This window comes from Protopterus annectens, chromosome 11.part0 (assembly GCF_019279795.1).
Source record: "Protopterus annectens isolate FY-2018-M chromosome 11.part0, PAN1.0, whole genome shotgun sequence".
Lineage (NCBI taxonomy): Eukaryota > Metazoa > Chordata > Ceratodontiformes > Protopteridae > Protopterus > Protopterus annectens.
The window spans coordinates 1,493,120,473-1,493,141,029 of NC_056745.1; the positions used below are offsets into that span (position 1 = coordinate 1,493,120,473).

General features: G+C 43.3%; 1 protein-coding gene across 1 annotated transcript in view; it reads left to right on the plus strand.

Moving 5' to 3' along the window:
* The window catches only part of PLXNB2 (plexin B2), a gene marked incomplete in the record, with an annotated part of 671,705 nt that overhangs the window by 160,061 nt on the left and 491,087 nt on the right, over positions 1-20,557 (plus strand). The window contains 1 exon segment of the mRNA XM_044087338.1: positions 18,139-18,238. Coding sequence (XP_043943273.1) covers positions 18,139-18,238 — 100 coding nt within the window.

Genomic DNA, 20,557 nt, shown 5'->3' on the forward strand with positions numbered 1-20,557 from the left:
CTGGAAAATGCAAACTTGCTAGGTAGACCGACCATCAAAGCCTGACAAACTCATTTGCAATCTCAAATATCTAGGCATACTGAAAGACACAAGAACGGCATACAGAAGGAAGCAAAGGTTACTTGTTTACTTAAAATTGTACAAGAAACATAACGGCCCAAGCGTCTGTAACACTCTCAGTGAAGTTAATCCTTTCATTCAAATCCAAAGCAAAAAAATATTTAAAGTTTAAAAACAACGTAATCTGTTTCATCTTACCCTTGTGGCAGATTAGCAATGCAAGACGATCTAAATCAAACAACAAAGGTCTGCACATATTAGAGGAGCACTTCCACTTTTTCAGGATAATTATTTACTTATCCACTGTAAAGGACTATTTCAGTTTCTGCAGAAACCAGTTTCCCTGGACTTGCTGTAAATAATCCATTTTTCTTGTAAACCATGAAGATACTTCTGTTACTTGACTTCTGTTCCATGAATCACAATTCTGATCAGCATAACAGTTGGAAGACCCATCGGCTGTGTGGAAAACCTTTACGCAATTTGTAAAATAAGAACGTTTATGAAAGAAAAATATTATTTAAGAGTCTGTCGGTTTTCTATGTAGTTGAACAGTCTATGTTGTCGCATGAGTCCTATCTGGTCGGCATGTCTGGCAGCTGCTTCATGCTGTGGAGAGGCTGCCGCCATAAACAACTGGCAGTTAGGCACTGATGTTATCGCGCATACCCCCTGCACAATGATGATGCAGGATATCCAGCAGGTGATGCATGATAACCTCAGCAGCAATTAAAAGTTATTTTTAAAAAATCAGGATTTGAAGGAGCCACTCGGGAATTTGTGGCACCCCAATATTTTGCCCTCAAAATGAGGAAATACTGAGGAATTTGGTATGGTTGAGAGGTATGTTGCCAGCATATATTATGTTATGAAAAGGAATGCCCCCCCAATTCTCTCTAATTTTCCTGTTTTGGAGGAACGTTCCCATTTTAGGCCTTATTTACCCTTTAACACAGTGTCCCTGTTTTTGAAAGTATGTCCCTATTTTCAGGCTTGATTTACCCCTTCACACAATTTTTTGAATTCCCCTTCATCACCTGTGATTTTTGAAGCTGTCTAGTACACAGAGAACGCAATACATGCCCAACACACTAGTGGCATCAGTAATTTAATGACAGGGCATACATCTTGCGTCTAATTTTTTCAGAAGCAGAACTAAATTACCTTGTGTCTTCAACATTTGCAATACAGTTAATTAAGATGAACAGATTTTACTCTCATAACGTTCTTATATTTTTCCATAATTTTTTTCACACTTTGTTTTTAAACATGAGCAGTATATCCCACATTCCACGGGAAGCAGCGAGAGTTATGTGCCAGGTATTCTAATTTTATGCTAATTAGATCTCTTGATATTCGGCAGGATGTTCCTACTTTTCAAAGACTTTTTTGTTTCTGTTTTCACTGTCTGCAAGTTGAGAGAGATGAACACCGCTGTATGGAATCAAAAGGGTACACTTGTTCACTGAAATGTTAGTAACTGACTACTAGACGTGAATTTATGATAGAACCACACTATTAAATATAGAATTAATTAATGACCTCTCAGAAAGAACATTTTGTCATTTACGTAGATCATGTAGTGTATACCTCCATAACAGCAGTCTGTTCCATTCTACATTAGGAAGCTGTAAACTGTGTAGTATAAATGACTAATTATGTAACTTTTAAATACTGTGTGGAATATCTTACAATGGTACTGCTAAGTGGGTTAATCACTTAGTCAAAACATAATCAAATAACTCTAGCTGTATGACTGTTTATAGTTGCAAGACATGAATTCTCTGTTTTTTAAATTTTATTGAAGCTTCAGTTTATATACAAGGGCAAGCCTATATAAATTTAACAAACATACGACACCTACAAAATCTAATTACTGTCCAAAACTACTGTTATAAGAGGTGTCTTATTTCTGTCCAGAAAGTGCATGTGCTTTAATTAAACATGGCAATCTAACTGCCATTCCTAATAAAAGTAAAATAAAATAATTTTCTTTGATATTTGTCAAGCAGTAAGGATAATGTTTGTCCAATATTTATACTCCGTATGCCATGTATTTGTTCTTAATTGTACTAATTTTCTTTTGGTCTACTACAGTAACCATATTCAGAAACTCCTTGGGTGTGGGGTGACGAAAAGGTTCATAGGTAGGTACTAGGCTATCTGCCCGAAGGCATTTATAAAGCCTAGCTGGAATGTGTTTGCTTTCGCCACCCACTTAGATTAGTTCCCTGTATCTCTGTCTAGCAGAGCCATTGAAGCGATCCCTGGGGTAAACTTTGTTTCCCATCCACTCATCAAGGTTTCTCTTGAAGAGGGTTAGCAAAGAGCTCTGCCTAATGTAGATTGGAATCTTGTTCCAGAGCATGAGAAGTCTCTGTGACAAGAAACTATCCCTCCAGCACGTCCTATTTATTGTTGTGGTGAGGTTTAGATCCCTGCAGCGTGTGGCTCAAGGGGATATGGTTTTCTTTAGGTGGAGCATGTCCCATCAATTCTGGGTTGGACATGGCCTTGTATGTCAGGCAGAGATCATCCCTGAGTAGGCGGTATGCAACCGAGTACAGCTGGAGTTTCTTCAGTCAAGCTGCATAGGGCATCTTCTTGAGGCCAGTGATCCTCTTGGTGAGGAACTTCTGTGATCTTTCCAGTTGTTGCAGGTGTCTTGTAAGGTACATCCCAAATGGAGCATTGTACTCTATGATGGGTCTGATGAGTGATGCGTAGAGGGGACCAATGACCTCTTTCGATCTGGATGCAAACCCTTTTGTGATTAGGTGGGCCACATAGAAGCATTTTCTAACCACTTTGGCAATGTGATTATCAAAGGAGAGGTTAATATCTACTTGGGTCCCCAGATCCCTTATTACGTCTTCCGTATTTAGGGGGCTACCACCTATGTGGTAGTTTGTGGGTACTTTGTATTTTCCAAAGGGGATGACTATGCACTTTTTGGCATTTAGCTTGAGGCCATGGCTTTGACACCAGGAATCTGTCTCAGTGAGACCCTTTTGGAGGATGTCTGTGTCAGCCGGAGAGTCAATTATAGCCCCTAGTTTGCAGTCATCTGCAAACTTGGTCAGCCATAGTCCTCCTGTGCTTGCCTGTACCTCTGAGAAGTATATGCCAAACAGGAGGGGTCCTAGGACTGAGCCCTGGGGAATGCCACTTGTAACCGGTTTAGAGTCAGACCTGGCTCCTGCAACTCTTACCATGTGGGTTCTGTCCATGAACCAGTTGGCAACCCATCTTGTGATGTAGGGGTTTATGTTCAGTTGTCTATAATACCTGAGTGGGGAATGGTGTTGAAGGCCTTTGCGAGGTCTAGGTAGGCTGTGTGGACCCACCTCTCCCTCATCTATAGCCTTGGTAACTGTCTCAAAGAAGTCCAACAGGTTTAGGAGGCATGATCTGCCCTTTAAGCTAAACTGGGTAGGGTCCAGTGTTTGGAGGTTTCCAATGTCTCTGTTAATGAGATCCATGATGATGCGCTCCATAGCTTTGCAGACCAAGCTAGTCAGGCTTCTAGGGCAATAGTTCCTGGGGTCTGTTGTGGCTCCACCTTTGTGGAGTGGGATAACCATTGTTGTGCGCCTCTCTGTGGGCACGTAGCCTGTGGAGAGGCTGAGTTTAAACAGTGTGTTTAGGTGAGGGGTTAGTTCATCTTTGAGCTCATGTAGGACGCAGCCTGGGACACCGTCCGCTCCCATTGATGCTGTGTTTTTGGCTTTGGAGAGGGCTGCTTTAACCCGAGTGTCTGTGATTTCAGGGGCACTACATTCTTCTGGTGTAGTTATGGGCCCTTTTGGGGGTGAGAGGGGGGTGAAGTTTGCACTGAACCTGTCTGCCAGGATGTTGGCTATATCAGTCAGTTCAGTGTATTTTGTGCCATTCTGCAGTAACTCCGAGCAGATCTGAGAATTGCCACTTAGATTCTTGACATAGCTAAAGAATGCCTTGTGGTTATCTTTGGAGTCCATGGCAATTTTTCTTTTGAAGCTAGCCTTGGATGATTTTATGAGGGAATGTAGTTTCTTGCTGATACTGATCAGAGATGTCTTCCCTTCTTGGGATTTTAGTCTTTTCTGTACTAGTTTCCTCCTTCTGTTGTATAGCTTGTTTATGGCAGGGGTCCACCAGACTGGTTTCCTTTTCTTGGAGGAGTGAGCCTTGGTTTTGTTTGGGATAGCACGATCTATGCATTCTTGTAGTTGCCCGTAGAGTGCATTAGTAAAGGATTTTGTAGCTTGGACAATGTTATCCTTTAGCATGGGAGCTTTGAAACTTCCCTTCTCAGTCTTAAGTAATGTGAAGTTTGCTTTTGAAAATTTTTTCACGGTGGTTTCTTTGACCGGGGGTGGTGGCGGAATGTGGATATCCAGAGTGATTAGTTTGTGGTCAAATCTAACCAGCAAGGGGTTGACCTCCGGTGTGGAACACCGGTTGCCCATGTTGGTGATGACCAGGTCCAATATGTTGTCACCTTTGGTGGGGTTGTTGACCAGTTGATTCAGAGTGTTTGAGTTTATAAATTCTAGGAAGTGTTGGGCAAGGGAGTTCGTACTTGAGTAGTTCTCCCAGTTAATGTTTGGGTAATTGAAATCACCCAATATCAGGGTGTTTGGTAGGACCTTTGTTTCCCAGTGTTTCCAGGAATGTGGAGTGGGGGTCCTGGGACATGGTGGGTGACCTGTAGCAAGCTACAATTTGAATTGCAGTTTTGCCCGATGTTAGTTGCACGTGGATGATCTCTGAAGCATCATGCTATGCCACTAACCTGGAGGTGTGGGTATCCTTGATGAATATGGATACTCTCACGCCATTTGTATTTTGGTCCATGTTCTGTGGCCGAAATGTATGGTATGAGTTGTAGCCTGGTAATGCTGGGGTGCTCTCTGGAGCTTAAACCAGGTTTCTGTTACTGCGCATATATTGATTTTCCCCATACTGAGGAGTGCCTCGAGTGCGCACATTTTGAGGTTTAGACTTCTGGCATTGAGTAGCATTACCCTCAGTTTTTTGTTACTTGTGCTATTTACGTTGGTGAGTTTGTCTTTTGAGCCTTGCCTAAAAAGGGCACTATGGGGGTGGCAAGAGCCTTGGCCAGTATTCGAAAGCCTAAGGGTGACAGGTGCAAGCCGTCTCTAGCAAAGCAGCGTGGCTTGTCGAGCATGTCATCCCAGGCTGATGGACACTGGATCCCCTTTGAATGACACCAGAAGCTTAGCCAATTGTTGAAATTGATAATTTTTTTCTCTATACTGTGGTATCATTCTTCGTGAGGGCAGGATGCTAGTCAGGGTCAGGATCATACCGGTGTGGGCTACATGATCAGAGAGCTCCTCCATGTCTCTCTTCATGTAGTCCAGGGAGGTACGGCTCAGGTCATTCACACCAACATGGACAATGGCAGAGTCATATTTATACTTGTTCTGGAGTGACCTGAGTGCTTGTGTTATGTGGCGGATCCTGGCACCCGATAGGCAACTAACAGTAACTTTCTCCTTGTTCAGCCTAGTGAGTGGGATGTCAGTGTGCCTGACTATAGGGTCACCTCTTACTAGTGTGTTGGGCATGTTATTTTGCCTTAAGGGCTGTGATGGTTTGGCACACTGGTTTTGTGAAGTATGTGTTTCATGGTTTGTGTTGGGGGGGGGGGTGGAGGTTGCTTGGATGTCTGCTTTGGAGGTCTCTGTTGCTTTTGCTGATTTTTATTTAGAGCCTCAGAGTATGTTTTTGTATATTTATGTGTGTTTTCTGCCAGTGCTGGTTTCATAGGTCTATGTGAGACTGGTGGTGTGATGCAGGTAATTCCCTTCTCCTCTTGACTGCCTGGTCCAGTCTTGGGTTGAGAGAGCTTAGCCTCCAGTTTGGCTGTATAATTGCATCTCTCGCATGTATTAGTGTTTGGTGGAAGGAGGAGAGGGTTGCCTGTGTACATGAGGCAATTCTAACATTGCCTCAAAATGCCCAGATTCACCAGTTGGACTGGAGAGTACACCTGAAACTGCCCTTTGGACATGCCTGGATAGGTACAGTGAACTGTTTTATTGATTGGCTGGTAAGGTCGAATAGAGTGCTTCTCTACAGTATAGGGGGTCTAGTGCTAAGATTTATTAGTGCTTGCTATGAGTTTTGGACAAGTCTCGGGATGAGAAGTGAATGATTTGAGTGCTTAAGTTGAAAGTTTGTCCAGTTCCAAGGGAAAAATTGAAGAGTAGACTTTCTGGAGCCGGGAATAGTTACACCCTAGCTAACCGGTGCTGCCCGGCATGCAGAACCTTGCAAATGCGGGTATTAGCAGGGAAATGAAAGTGATAGAAATTGGCCCAAAATGGCCAATAAACTACTAATTTCTGGGCTGAAACCACTCCTCCAGGGATAGATAGGCTGCTCAAAGCTCCCTCTCTCACAGTGATCAGAGAAACTTCCTTCTCTCCAAGTAAGTTATGGGCAAACACAGAGACTTGTAACACAGCCCTGAATTCAGCACTAACCTGAAAACTGGACTAAACTAGCTTAGAAAAGCGGGAAAACAAGTATATTTTTTGTTTTTTTTCAGAAATTAAAGCAGATACAATCAAAAAACTTTAAATGCACAGAAATGGCCATCACACTTGTGTGTAGCCTACAACAGTTAAACAGGTAATTTAAACACAAAAACGACTTTGTTAAAGTGGAGGCAGTAAAATAAGTACAATATGTAGCTGAAACAAGCTTTTTAAATCACAGAAACTCTAGAAAATCTGCGTTTTAGGCGGAATTGGCTAAAGGCAGCAAGAAAATGCAGAAAAATTATAACTCTAAAGCCTCTTTTGTGTCTGCCACTGTAGAACTCTGCAGGGCACCAGGTAGGAGCTTGCTGAGCTGTATACTTGCACAAAAACCTTGCAAATGTGGGTTTTATAGCAGGGAAATTAAAGAGAGAGAAATTAGCCCAAAATGGCCAATTAACTACTAATTTCTGGGCTGAAACCACTCCTCCAGGGACAGAGGCTGCTCAAAGCTCCCTCTCTCACAGTGAATAGAGAAACTTCCTTCTATTCAAGTAAGGTATGGGCAAACACAGAGACTTGTAACACAGCCCTGAATTCAGCACTAACCTGAAAACTGGACTAAACTAGCTTAGAAAGGTGGGAAAACAAGTATATTTTTTGTTTTTTTCCCAGAAAATAAAGCAGATACAATCAAAATAAATACTTTAAATGCACAGAAATGGCTATCACACTTGAGTGTGTAGCCTACAACAGTTGTTGTGTTGTGTCTTTCGGCTTTTCCCGGTTAGGGGTCTCCACAGCAGAACTCCGGTCCCGCTAATGATTGGCAGTAGATTTCTACATGCCGACTTGCCAGGTCTGACGCACAACCTTCAACGAAGGTACGCCCATTCACGCATGTCTCCACACAGAAGACGCTCTAGCTGAGAGTCGAACCAGACAGCATCTTATTATGAGGCGACAATGCTACCGCAAACAGTTAAACAGGTAATTTAAACACAAAAACGGCTTTGTTAAAGTGCAGGCAGTAAAATAAGTACAATATGTAGTTGAAACAAGCTTTTTAAATCACACAAACTCTAGAAAATTGGCGTTTTAGGCGGAATTAGTTAAGGCAGCAAGAAAATGCAGAACAATGATAGTTAATCACTCCAAAGTCTCTCTCTTATCTCTCTGCTGCTGTAGAACAGAGAATTGTTCCAATTATTTGTTAAAAATTTCCAAGTTGTAGAAGTGATGTACTAGAGCAAAGGAAATTGGGAATCTGAAGTTATTGCTTTCATTTGATCTTCAACCTGAGGGACTTGGATCCAGCATGGATCCTACTTGGCCACATACTCCAGCATCTGATCAACACTCCAGCTCCTTCCCTACCCACAATGCACCTGTTTCCCTCCTTCCCCAGATCTTGTTTGCTGCTCATTTGAACAGCAGCGTGGTTCCTTAGCTCCAAGTTCCGTGTGTAGTAAGGGGTTATTTTTCTTGGGTTTCTTTCGGTCTTCTGTCATCTCTTCACCTTATCTTTACCTTTTCTACCTCACCCTTTCTCTGTATGCTCAGACATTGGTTTAAAAAAAAAAAGCTCTCTCTCTTTCCTTCTCTTGTGTGTATGAGTGAGTGTATTGTGTTTTTTTTTCTCCTGATTGCCATGGCTGATATCCCCAAGGCAGGCTTCAGGAAATGCACAGTGTGTGGCCATAAGCTTCCCCCGTCTGATGGCCACACTCTGTGCATGGTCTGTTTGGGTGAGTCTGACAAAGACGACTCCTGCTCGATCTGCACAGGCTTCTACCCCTGCCTGTTGATTGACAGGAGGAACAAACTCATTCTGAAGAGCCTCCTTCCCCCTTCAATGGAGGCCTCTGCTTCTTCTGCCTCTGCTTCTGGGACTCAACCTCCCACCAAGATGTGCAGGGATGGAGAAAAGGCCCTGTCCAAGGACTGGGATCAGCCAAGGAAGTCGTCCCCAGACTGCTCTTCCTCAGTTCAACCCTTGGCCAAGTCCTGCCCAGATCCAAGCTGGAGCTCCCCTCAGCTTTGGTTACCTCACTTTTTGCTGGAGGTGTCCTGGGCTCAGTCTCCTCTCTTCACTTCCTCCTGGTGCCATTCCAGGCTCGGGTCAGCAGCATCTTCCATCTGGTCCTCACAGAACTTGTCTGAATCTGAGGTGGACAGGATGATGCGGAAATTCCTTTAGGCCCAGATCCAGTTGGGAGTCTTGCCTGTCCCATCCCCCTGGGCCAGGGGAATGCAGTCCACTTTTCTCCCTATTACTCCTTCTCTGATCTAACTTCCAGTTTCAGAGGCATTGGGTCTGAGGTTCATTGGTGTCAAGGGGTCATTCATTGATAGTCCCTGGTACCTTGATGCCGAACGTTGCCCTGAGTGGTTCGGCTCCGAAGTTCTCAGAACCAACTGACTGTCAAGAGCTGTAGCCTCATCTTCGGATCTGAGGGGCTGGTGTCAACTTTGAAGTTTTCAGGGTCATCCCTTCCTCTCGGAGTGTCTGCACCGGGAGGCTCTGCTCTGGCTCCCCCCTCGATGCAGGGAGCAAAGGATCCATCCTCAGCCATTCCGACCTGCTCGACTTCGCCCTTCGAGGTGGTAGAGAGGATCCTCTCAACTCCTTCAAGACCATCCTCTGAGTCCGTCCTGGGCTGGAGTCTGTCATCCTACCCCCTTAGGGGACAGCCTGTTGCCACATCGCCACAGGAGGATCCCCTACAGGAACTCTCTGAGGCTTCCGAGTCCTCCCCAGAATTCCCCCCAGGACCTCCCTCAGAAGCGTATGTGTAAGAAGAGGCACTTAGACCTCCCTACTGGAGTCCCTCATAGATGATACCTACTTGGAGAAAGAGGAGTGTTCCCTCTATCACCCCTGGAGGATATCTCCTTTGGAGACATCATGGAGATCCTTTTGCAGTGTGGTGGTGATCTACTCAAAAGCCCAACCCTGATGATTCTGTATTTCTGGAGGCATTTGCCACAGGACCCTCTCCCTCCTGGGTGTCCACCCCCACAGATTCCCTAGTGGATCTAATTTCATCTAGGGCATGGAAGGAACTGGATATGGTTGAGCCACTGGCACGCGGATAAGATACTCAGTGCCCCTTCATATAGACAGCACTGGTCCAAAGGATCCCCGGTCAATGCCATAATGGTGGCAGTAGCCAACAAAAAAGAGCTCACCCAAGAGAGCTCTTCGGTCCATCTTCTGGACAGGGAGTCTCAGGCGAATGGATCATTTTGGGAAGCAGACCTATGCATCAGCCACCTTTGCGTTGCATGCGCTGAATTATTTGGCACATGTAATCAGGCTGCAGAGAGACCTAGTCAAAGAGGTCGCTGAGTCTGCTCCAGGATCCATGTCCGTAAAGGCCACCCTCACTTACATCTCTAATACTTCCATGAGGCTCCTATCACATGCTACTGAGGGGGTGCATCTAGGGCTGTGAAAACACGCATGGCTAGCTCCAGCTTTGTGCTATTTTGGAGCATTTTAAGGCATTCTTCATGAATGCCCCTATGATGGTTTCACCTTGTTTGGAAAAACGGTTTGTGATATTGTAGTCCAGAGCGAGAAGGTTCATAGGTAGCTACTAGGGTATCGGCCGGAGGGCATCTATAAGCCTAACCAGTGTGTTGGCTTTTGCTGCCCCATTGATTAATTAACTGATCCTCTGTCAGGCAGAGCCAATGAAGTGATCCCAGGGGTGTATTTTCTGTTACCCATTCTCTTGAAGAGTGTTAGTGAGGGGCACTGCCTGATGTAATTTGGAATTTTGTTCCAAAGTATGAGGAGTCTCTGTGACAGGAATCTATCCCTCCAGCATGTTCTATTTATTGTTGTGGTGAGGTTTAGCTCACTAGAGCGCGTGGCTCCCAGTGACTTGGATTTCTTTAGGTGGAGCATGTCCTTCAATTCTGAGTTGGACAAGGCTTTGTAAGTCAGACAGAGATCACCTCTGAGTAAGCGATATGCCAATGAGTACAGCCAGAGTTTTTTCAGTCAGGCTGCATAGGACATGTTTGAGACCAGTAATCTTGATTTTATTTTTTAAATGTATTCTGTGTTGGGTTATGAAGATCTTTGCTGAACTTTCTTGTGCAGAGTGCATTTTTTTGAACCATTAACATTAGGTTATCTGTATCTGAGATCTAGGATAATTAGTTTGATGTAAAAATGTTCATTGTGGTCCATGTTTTTACTGTTTTGTAAATTAATCTGTATAACCTGGATAAATATGATATAGTAGATATTCTTCGTGTTTCACTGTTGCAGTCATTACATTTGGGTTATCTGCTGGCAGGTTGCCCTCAGTCGGCCTGGTTAACAAAGTCTTGGGTCCTGCGTTGGTTGCTGTCCCTTCTTCCATGACGTCAGGTTATCAGGGGTATAAAACATGCAGCCGATGCCATTTTAATCAGTTTTTCTTGCCCCAGATGTCAAGTACCTCCCAAATGGGGAGCAAAAATATATAAATAAACTGTAAATGTATAAATGCACCTTAGAAACATAACATTTACCTTCAACTAAAAGCAAGTACACCACAAAGGCTTTTGAGTATAGTGAAGGAAGGAAAAGGTATAGAATGGGGGATGGCGGGTGGGTAACCCGGACTGCAACAGTGAATACACTGGAACATCTACATTTATGGTAAGTGTACACAACTGTACTATGTTCTTCGCGTTTCACTGTTGCAGTCATTACATTTGGGTAATCTGCTGGCAGGTTGCCCTCAGCCGGCCTGAATAACAAAGTCTTGGGTCCTGTGTCAGTTGCTGTCCCTTCTTCCATGACATCAGGGGTATAAAACATGTAGCCAATGCCATTTTAATCAGTCTTTCTTGCCACGCGGTGCCCAAAGCAGAAGCAGTTCGCAAGTGCTGGTAGGCCGACTCGTGAAATTTAAGTTTCAGAACCGAAGTCTTCAAACTAAAGCGAAGTACCCCGTTGGGGAAACCTTTTCTTGCTCCTTACCGATGTCAGTAAAAGTTAATTGTATTACTTGTGGGAAGCAAATTCCTCATAAGAAATTTCATTTGTACTGTATTCCTTGCCTAGGTTCTGATCACAATGTGCCTTGCTGTCAGTTTTTGTGCTACATTTAAGCAACGCACTATTAAGCGTCAGTATATTTTTGCTTCTAAGTATTCTGGTTCAAGATTTAACTACCCTGAAATGTCGTCGGTTAGCAATCCGACTACCGGAGTTCACAAAAAACGCAAGGAAAAAGACAGAGACAGACCGTCGTGGTCCAGAACCGACGACGAAGCTTCTCCTAAGCCAGTCGCCAGTACTCAGTGAGGTGCTTTCGCAGCCCCTGATAGCCGCTACTTTTGAGTCGCAGGCCTCTACCGAGACCCATTCGGAGTCCGGTATGCCGTGAGATTCGCGAAGTATTGAACCTGCGGATGTCTCTCCCTTGGACGGGTCCGGAGCCGCTGAGCAGGCACCGGCTTCTGATGGTGTTTTCAGGCCTCATCATTTTTATATTAAACCGATGCCAGCAACAAAAACAAGGTCAAAAACAACTTCTATGTCTAAAAAACCGATGCATGAGGCACATGCTCAGGCCCCTATGCCTAAAAAACAGATGATCAAAATGGCTGAGGATTTAATTACCTTGATCAGGGGTTCCCAACCCCTCCCTGCTAAGAGGCGTAGGCAAGGCACTGATTATGAATCTTCAGATCAGGTCTCCATTTCTTCTGATTCCTCTTCTGATCAGGAATTTGCCTTTCCACCCTATGAGGATTCTGATGCAGAGGAATCCATCCCATCTGCATCTCCTCCTGAGGATTACTCTTTTGGAGCAACTGCATACTTTAAGGAAACATTTTCATTGGGAGAGTCAGGACTTCTCTGAATCATAAAAAAGGCTTAGGGATTTCCTTCTTCTTCCTCAGCATAGGCCTTTGGCAATACCTCCTGTATTAGACATTGTTGATGTGTTTTCGGAATCAAGCATGGCTCCTGATTCTCTGCCTCCGGCTCCTAGTAAGCCAGACAGATATTACAGGGTTCCTGACTTCCACAAATTTCTTTTCAAAAATCCTCCTGCTGACCCTGAAACCATTTCTCAGGGTCCCAAGGGTGTTAAGGCTTCTACAGCCAAAAATCCTACCCCTTCTGATAGAGATTCCATGGTGCTGGATAGATGGGGTAAGAAGGTTTATACATCTGCAACCTTGGCAATCGGGGCTTTAAACTGCCAGTTTCATATGCTTAAATATCAACAGCATGTTATAGGCTTACTGAAACAGAAAATTATGTTGATTTCTGATTGTGTGGAAAATAGAGTTACAGGATTTATTGCATTCAGCAGAACAGGTTGGAAAACATGCTTTGCAGTGTGGTTTTGATTCCTTGTAGGCCTCTTGTAGGGCCGCTGTTACTGGATTTGTGATTAGAAGGCATGCCTGGCTCAAGGAGCAAAATCTGTCTGATCATGTTAAAGCTAAACTGTTGGATGCCCCTTTGCAGCTTGATACTCTGGTTATAAGGCAGAAGAGGTTTTAAAGAAAATGGAAGACAAAGCTAAATCTATGCAAACTGTAAAAGATTTCTTGCAAGTGCAGCCATCCAGGTTTAGTAGGCACTGGCCTACTAAAAATTGGTCCTTTTCTGTGTCCAACAGAGCCACTCAGGGCAAACCCAGGTGCTCAAAAGGCTCCAGATGTCAATCACAGGGTTCTTACAGGTCAAAGCAATGGGGTGCCTCCACCTCCAAATCTGGAGGAAACAAAGCACAACCCTACAGTAAGCAGTCTCAATGACATTCCTCTACCATATCCAAGCAGTTATCTTTCGGCGGCCCCCTTGGGGGGGGGGACTAGCACTTCATGCTCAAAACTGACAGTTAATTACTCAGGACAAGTGGGTATTAAACATAGTATCCCAGGGGTACAGATTTCATTTCCATACTTTGCCAATTTCAAATGGATGGCCGGATCTGCCACAAAACCAGTGGGTAGAGGCCCAGAAACAAGTTATGTCCCTCATGAATATGGGGGCTATTCAACCGGTACCAGAAAAGGAAAAATGACAAGGTTTTTATTCAAGATTTTTCCTGGTACCCAGAAAAGACAATTCATGGCGTCCAATACTGAACTTATCAATTTCTGAACACGTTCCTGGACATTCCAAAATTCAAAATGCTGACTTTACAACAGCTACTACCTATGCTAGGCAGGAATGCTTGGTTAGTAACTCTAGACTTAAGAGGCATACCTGCATATCCCAATAAGGGGATCATGCAGAAGATACCTCCGCTTCAAGGCTGGTTTTTTGCATTACCAAGTCTCTGCACTGCCCTTTGGCTTGTCTACTGCGCCCAGGGTCTTTACAAAGTGCCTGGCACCAGTAATTCCTTTCTGCAGACCTAGAAGCATACAAATTTATCCTTATCTGAACGGTTGTCTCATTCAAGCAGAGGACAAGGACACTCTTCTTCAACATCTGGCGTTTGTAAAAAGGCTTCTAACATGCCTAGGGTACACCATAAATGAAAAGAAATCACAACTGGTACCCTCTCAAATAATTACATTCCTGGGTGCAAGCTTGAATACAACTGCCCAGATGGCTTACCTCATGCCAGACAAACAAAGGCAACTGACAACATACTTCAATCAAATGGCAACAAAAACCCAGTTATCTGCAAGACAAATTCTGCAGGCTTTGGGATTCATGGCATCCTGCATTCTACTAGTTCCATATGCGAGACTGCATATGAGGAAACTTCAATGGTACCTAAAAGGTTTATGGAGTCAACATTGTCAGAGCCTGGAAACAAAGATTCCTCTCATTCCCTGCCTGCAACAGGAGTTTCTTTGGTGGGCAGAGACGACACCAAAACAAGGGACTGTCATTCACTCTACCCCCTGCCACTCAAACCCTAACTACAGACGCATCAGACTATGCTTGGGGGGGCCCACCTGGCAGGGAGATGCATTTAGGGCCAATAGAGCCCAAATCAAATGCATCTGCATATCAACCAGAAAGAAATGCTAGCTGTTCAGAATTCTCTGACAGCCTTCAAGGACTTACTTCATCCAGGACAACTACTGATAAAGACGGACAACACCACAGTTATGTGGTACATAAACAAGCAGGGGGATACACATTTCTACCCCCTTTGCAGACTAGCCATGGTCTTGTGGAACACAGCCTTGACTTAGAAATACATCTTCAAACATAATTCCTGCCAGGAAAGCAAAATACTCTGGCAGACGACCTAAGCAGAAATCTTATGGACCAGCACAAATGGAAACTGGATCCACAAATCTTCAGCATGTTAACACAGAAATGGGAGAGCCCAGACATAGATCTATTTGCCTCTCCCCAAAACTATCAGTTGGACAAATTCCGCACAAGAACTCCTCACAAAAGAGCATGGAAAGTGGATGCTCTGTCCTTCAGCTGTAAAAACATCAGTCTATGCCTTTTCCTCTCTGCCTCTACTCTCCAAGGTCTCACTAAAAGTCAGACAGGAAAAAACAAAAATGATCCTAATTGCTCCGGACTGGCCTCGCCAGCACTGGTACCAACTTCTAAGGAATATGTCACACCTTCCTCCGTGGTACTTGCCTCAAACACTTCATCTACTGTCTCAGCAGAACTGTCAAATTATGCACTCTCAGCTCCAAACTCTGAATCTTGCAGCATGGCTAATCAACTTATTATTCAAACCACATCTCTCAGTAAACCTGTGATGGATGTCATTTTGGAAGCCAGAAGGCCTTGTACTAGAAAATCTTATGCTGATAAATGGAAGAGATTCTGTGCTGGGAACCAAGCACAAGGAATAGGTGGAGCAAAGCCCAATATTCCTCAGATTTTACAATACTTAACTGAGATGCTTGACAAGGGCCTATCTTTTTCTTCAATAAAAATCCATGCCTCTGCCATCTTGGGTCATTACAACACAGAGCCCTCCTCTCTTTTCTCATTCACTGCTTAAACAGTATCTCAGAGGGGCCAAGTCCTCCCAGGAGAACACAAACTCCTGCATGGGACCTCAATTTTGTGCTGGAAAAACTCACCCTGCCTCCTTTTGAACCAGCAGCTACTACGGATATAAAATTTCTGTCTTGGAAGAGAGTTTTTCTTTTGGCAGTCACTTCAGCAAGAAGGGTTTCAGAACTACAGGCTCTCCTGGCAGTGGAGTCTTTCATTGTATTTTACCCAGACAGGATGGCCCTCAGGACCAATCCTTCTTTTATGCCTAAGGTGGCATCCAGTGTGGCCCTGCATTCATTGGATGTACACAGACAACTAAGATTCTACTTAAACAGGACAAAATCTCTAAGAAAGTCTGAGCAACTACTGGTAGCATTCGCTGCAGGATCAGAGGGGAAGGCTATATCAAAGAAGACTATTTCTAAATGGATAAGCCACTGCATTCGTTTCTGCTATTTGCACCATGGTAAACCTGTGCCCAAGGGGATCAGATGCCATTCCACCAGGGCTGTCTCTACTTCAGCAGCTTTTCTCAGAGGGGTCCCAACCAAAGATATTCTAGAAGCTGCTACTTGGAGCTCTGTTCATACATTCACAAAGCATTATCACTTACCTCTCTTCTCTAAATCCAGGGCAGGCTTTGCCACTGCAATCCTGCAGGGCCTTATAGCCGCTCCTAATGCTGTTTAGTTCCATCCTCCCATCTGTAGCTTTGGGATTCTACCTAAATGTAATGACTGTAACAGTGAAACACAAAGAACATAGTACAGTTGTGTACACTTACCATAAATGTAGATGTTCGAGTGTATTCACTGTTGCAGTCTGGGTTACCCACCCGTGATCCCCCATTCTATACCTTTTCTTTCCTTCACTGTACTCCAAAGCCTTTGTGGTGTATTTGCTTTTAGTTGAAGGTAAATGTTATGTTTCTGAGGTGCATTTATATATTTACAGTTTATTTATATATATTTTTACTGCCCATTTGCGGGGCACCTGACATCTGGGGCAAGAAAAACTGATTAAAATGGCATCAGCTGCATGTTTTATACCCCTGATGACCTGACATCATGGAAGAGGAGACAGCAACCGATGCAGGACCCAAGACTTTGCTATTCAGGCTGACTGAGGGCAACCTACCAGCAGATTACCCAAATGTAATGACTGCAACAGTGAATACACTCGAACATCTACATTTATGGTAAGTGTACACAACTGTACTTTAAATATGTGGTGATAGGTCAGCCATGGTGTGCAGTGGTTAGCATTGCTGCCTCACAGCAAAGTTCTCTGGTTCAATCCTTGGCTGCGGTGCCTTCTGTGCGGAGTCTGTATGTCCTCCCTGAGGTTGCGTGGGTTTCCTCCGGGTGCTCCGATTTCCTCCCACATCCCAAAGACGTGCTGTTGGTGGATTGGACTCTCTAAATTGGCCCTAGGCATGAGTGAGTGGGTGCGTGTGTGTGCCTTCTGTGGAAGGTTGGGCACCAGGCTGGCAACTCGGCACTGAAAAACTCCACTGCCAGTCATGAGCGGACAGGTGATTCACTGTGGCGACCTCTAACCAGAAAAAGATGAAAGAAGAAGTTAAATATGTGGTGATATTATTTAGAAAAATGTCTATTAAGTAGGGGCATTCTTCTTTTCATGATTCTGTCATTACCTGTATTGTCAGTAATATGCCTAATCTTTTTAGACTAACCAGTCACCCAGATCATAGTTGCATATTATATAGTAATTATTTAGTAAGTTAGCACCCTTCAAGCACTGATGACAGAGTTTTAAATCTTTGTGTTTATCTTTTTGATAACAACCTGGAGTGGATGGAATGGGGAGAATAGGAAAGATTCAATTTCTTGATAGTGGAGTATCTATAAATACATTTTTTAATAAAAGATCAGGAAGTTATTAACATAAAATAGACTCCATCTTATCTGACCTCTCTAACCGGGTGCCTCTTTAACCAGCCATCACATTTTTGCCATAGCCCTAGCAAAGGCAACATAGAAGAACAACGGTTCCACCTTCTCTGGGATAAAACATGACAGACATTTGAGTTTTAGACTTCATATTCTTTAGGAAAAATGCATACTAACACAAATCATGTTATTTTAGCTGATATATGACCTATAAATGCTATTTTGTATGCTTTTTCTGATTAACCAGCCATTTGTTTATCCAGCCTAAAGTCCGGTCCCAGTGAGACCAGGTAAGAGGGTCTAGTGTACACAGATTAAGTAACTTTAGAATAATAATAAATCATACAATGATACAATAATCAACACATGTTAGTATTTATGATGTTAATGTTTTATAAAGAGAATTTTTGTTTTCCGCTAAATTACCTTATGGAATTCTTTCCATTTAGCAACATAACAAACGTTCAACCATAAAACTGTTAGAAATATTGTTATTGTGTATGTGTTTCAAATACCAATCCCTCCTTCATCCCAAGATGTAATTTGATATTTAAAGATTATTCTACATTTATTAGGCTATCATACGAGTATAAGAAATTTATTTCTTTGGTTTAACTTTTGTTAAGACAATACCGATTTAGTTTGAATTATATTTAACATTGTTGGAAGTAGTTAACTTACAGGTCATGTTCAATGTGTTTTTTAGGTGTATTTCTTGTGTTGGTAGCAAGTGGAAGTGTCAGTGGAATCAAAAGGACCATCGATGTGTACAACCCACCAGCAGTGATGAAAATAGTATACAGGCTGTAAGTAAAGATGTACATAGTGCAGAATTTTAGCCATTTAGAAGTTCGAAAGCCTAAAATGTTGAACTTCAGAATATTGAATGCAAAATGTCAAATGTTCATATCATCAGGAAAAGCTGGTACATCATTTCTGTGATTGCAGTACAGCTTTGAGTGAGGATTCTGCCATTTCCTGACTGTGGTGTAATTTTGAAGTTTGTATATATAATTAGCAGGGGGTGAGGGGTGTTTGCCTCCTTGCAAAAGTAATGTTGTATGCATTTAGCCTGGTTTTTGATATACCAAGTGTTTGCTGTGGGTTCAGTGTGTTTTTTTTTTTGTTTATACTGACATTTTGTGTAGCCCCGTTCTTTTTTTGTGTGTGTGTGTGTGTGTGTGTGTGTGTGTGTGTATATATATATATATATATATATATATATATATATATATATATAGATAGATATAGATATATATCTATAGATGTAGTAGCATTGTACTCCAACATCCCCCACAGGGAAGGTTTGAAAGCGTTAGAACTGTTTCTCAACAAGCATGCTAAATTCAATGTTTTTAAAACTGAAATGCTTACAGCTTTAACCACAGTGGTTCTGAAAAACAACTTTTTCTGCTTCAATGGAGCCATCTACCTACAGACCAAGGGGGTGGCGATGGGGTCCAAAATGGCCCCCTCTTTTGCCAGCCTAGTCCTCAGCACATGGGAGAAGGAGACTTTGACCTTTGACTCATATACAAGGCTTCCACAAAGCCCACTTGTATCATCTTTTTATTGACGATATTTTTTTTGTGTGGGAGGGTGACAACACCGAGCTGGACACCTTCCTTACGACTCTCACAAACAGCATCCCATACCTGGACTTTGTAGTCTCAGGACGAGGGACCCACATCTCCTTCCTTGATACTCAGTTAACCATTGACCCCAGCACTGGCAGCCTTACCTCCAATGTGTACCGGAAGAACACTTACAGGAACAAGTTCCTGGATTTCAAAAGTCAGCACCCCTTGTTTATGAAGAAGAATGTGCTCAAAGGAACGTACATCCGCCTCTCCAGGATCATCTCAGACAATGATACCTTCCTCAAGGAAAGCCAATTCCTTTCAAAAATGTTCATCCGCCAACATTACTCCAAACAGCTAGTGGAGGATGCCTTTCAAGAAGTGGCCTCCCACAGATCAGACACCCACCCATCCTTCCTCATGGCTTCACCCCCAGGGCGACCACCAGAACTACTGAACCCAAGAACAGAAACTGTAGTTTCCCCATCAGCCAAGATATGCAACCCATTAGGGATATCATTGACAAAAACTGGAACATAAGAGTGGACCACAACACCCACCAGATAGTGGGTAATGAGCCTGTCTTCTCATACAAGAAGACCAGAACACTCAAACAAACCTTTGAAAGGAAAGAGACCCCCATACTCAAGAATGGCGCAGACCCCCATGAGCCTACTAACCCACAAAACCCCAAAGATATGGGCCCTTGCAAGCATTGTGTAGTCTGCCCTTTCATACACTCAGGCACATCTTCAACACTGCAACATCACGGTGCAGTTCAAAGCCCAGCACGACTGCCACTCAACCTTTCTAGTCTACGCAGCCTACTGCGACCAAAGTTTTTCCTTCTACATTGGAAAAACAATTAGAAAGTTCTCAGACAGGGTGAAGGAACACCTTGCAGCCATCAGGCATAATGACAGTTACAATGCATTAAGCAGACATGCCACCAGCTGCAACGGCTTCGCCCATTTTAAATTTCTAGTGTTAGAACAGGTCCAGTAGTTTTTTGGAGATTGCAACACACTACTGGAGCTGGAGCTGAAAGAATTAAGATGGCAACTCCTCCTTGAAGCAGATACCCCACCAGGGCTCAATGAGAATCTCAACATTAATTGTGCATTAAAGTGTTACAACTAAAAAGTTACAGCACACCCTCTAGTGGCAGGATGTTAGCAGATTAAACCTATTGTTTTATAGCAGAGTCCCTCATTAGTCCAAATACTACTGCATTGGCGTAGAATATCTACCTTTCACAGTGAAGTATTTTTTATACCAGTTAGACTATTTAAAGCTCGCACAGTACTGCAAATGCATTACATTTTGCTCTGATGAAGTTTGATTGTTATCAGTAAAGCGAACGAAAGCGCTCAGCAAATAACAGTTCTGGCTCTGTGTCTATTCATTGGATTTCTGTTTTTGTTTTTAATAGTTCGGAAGTTTTCAGCAGTATAAATTTATTTCTTCCTAGTCTTATTCGGTGTTGTCTTTCCATATATATATATATATATATCTATATCTATATATATATGTGTGTGTGTGTGT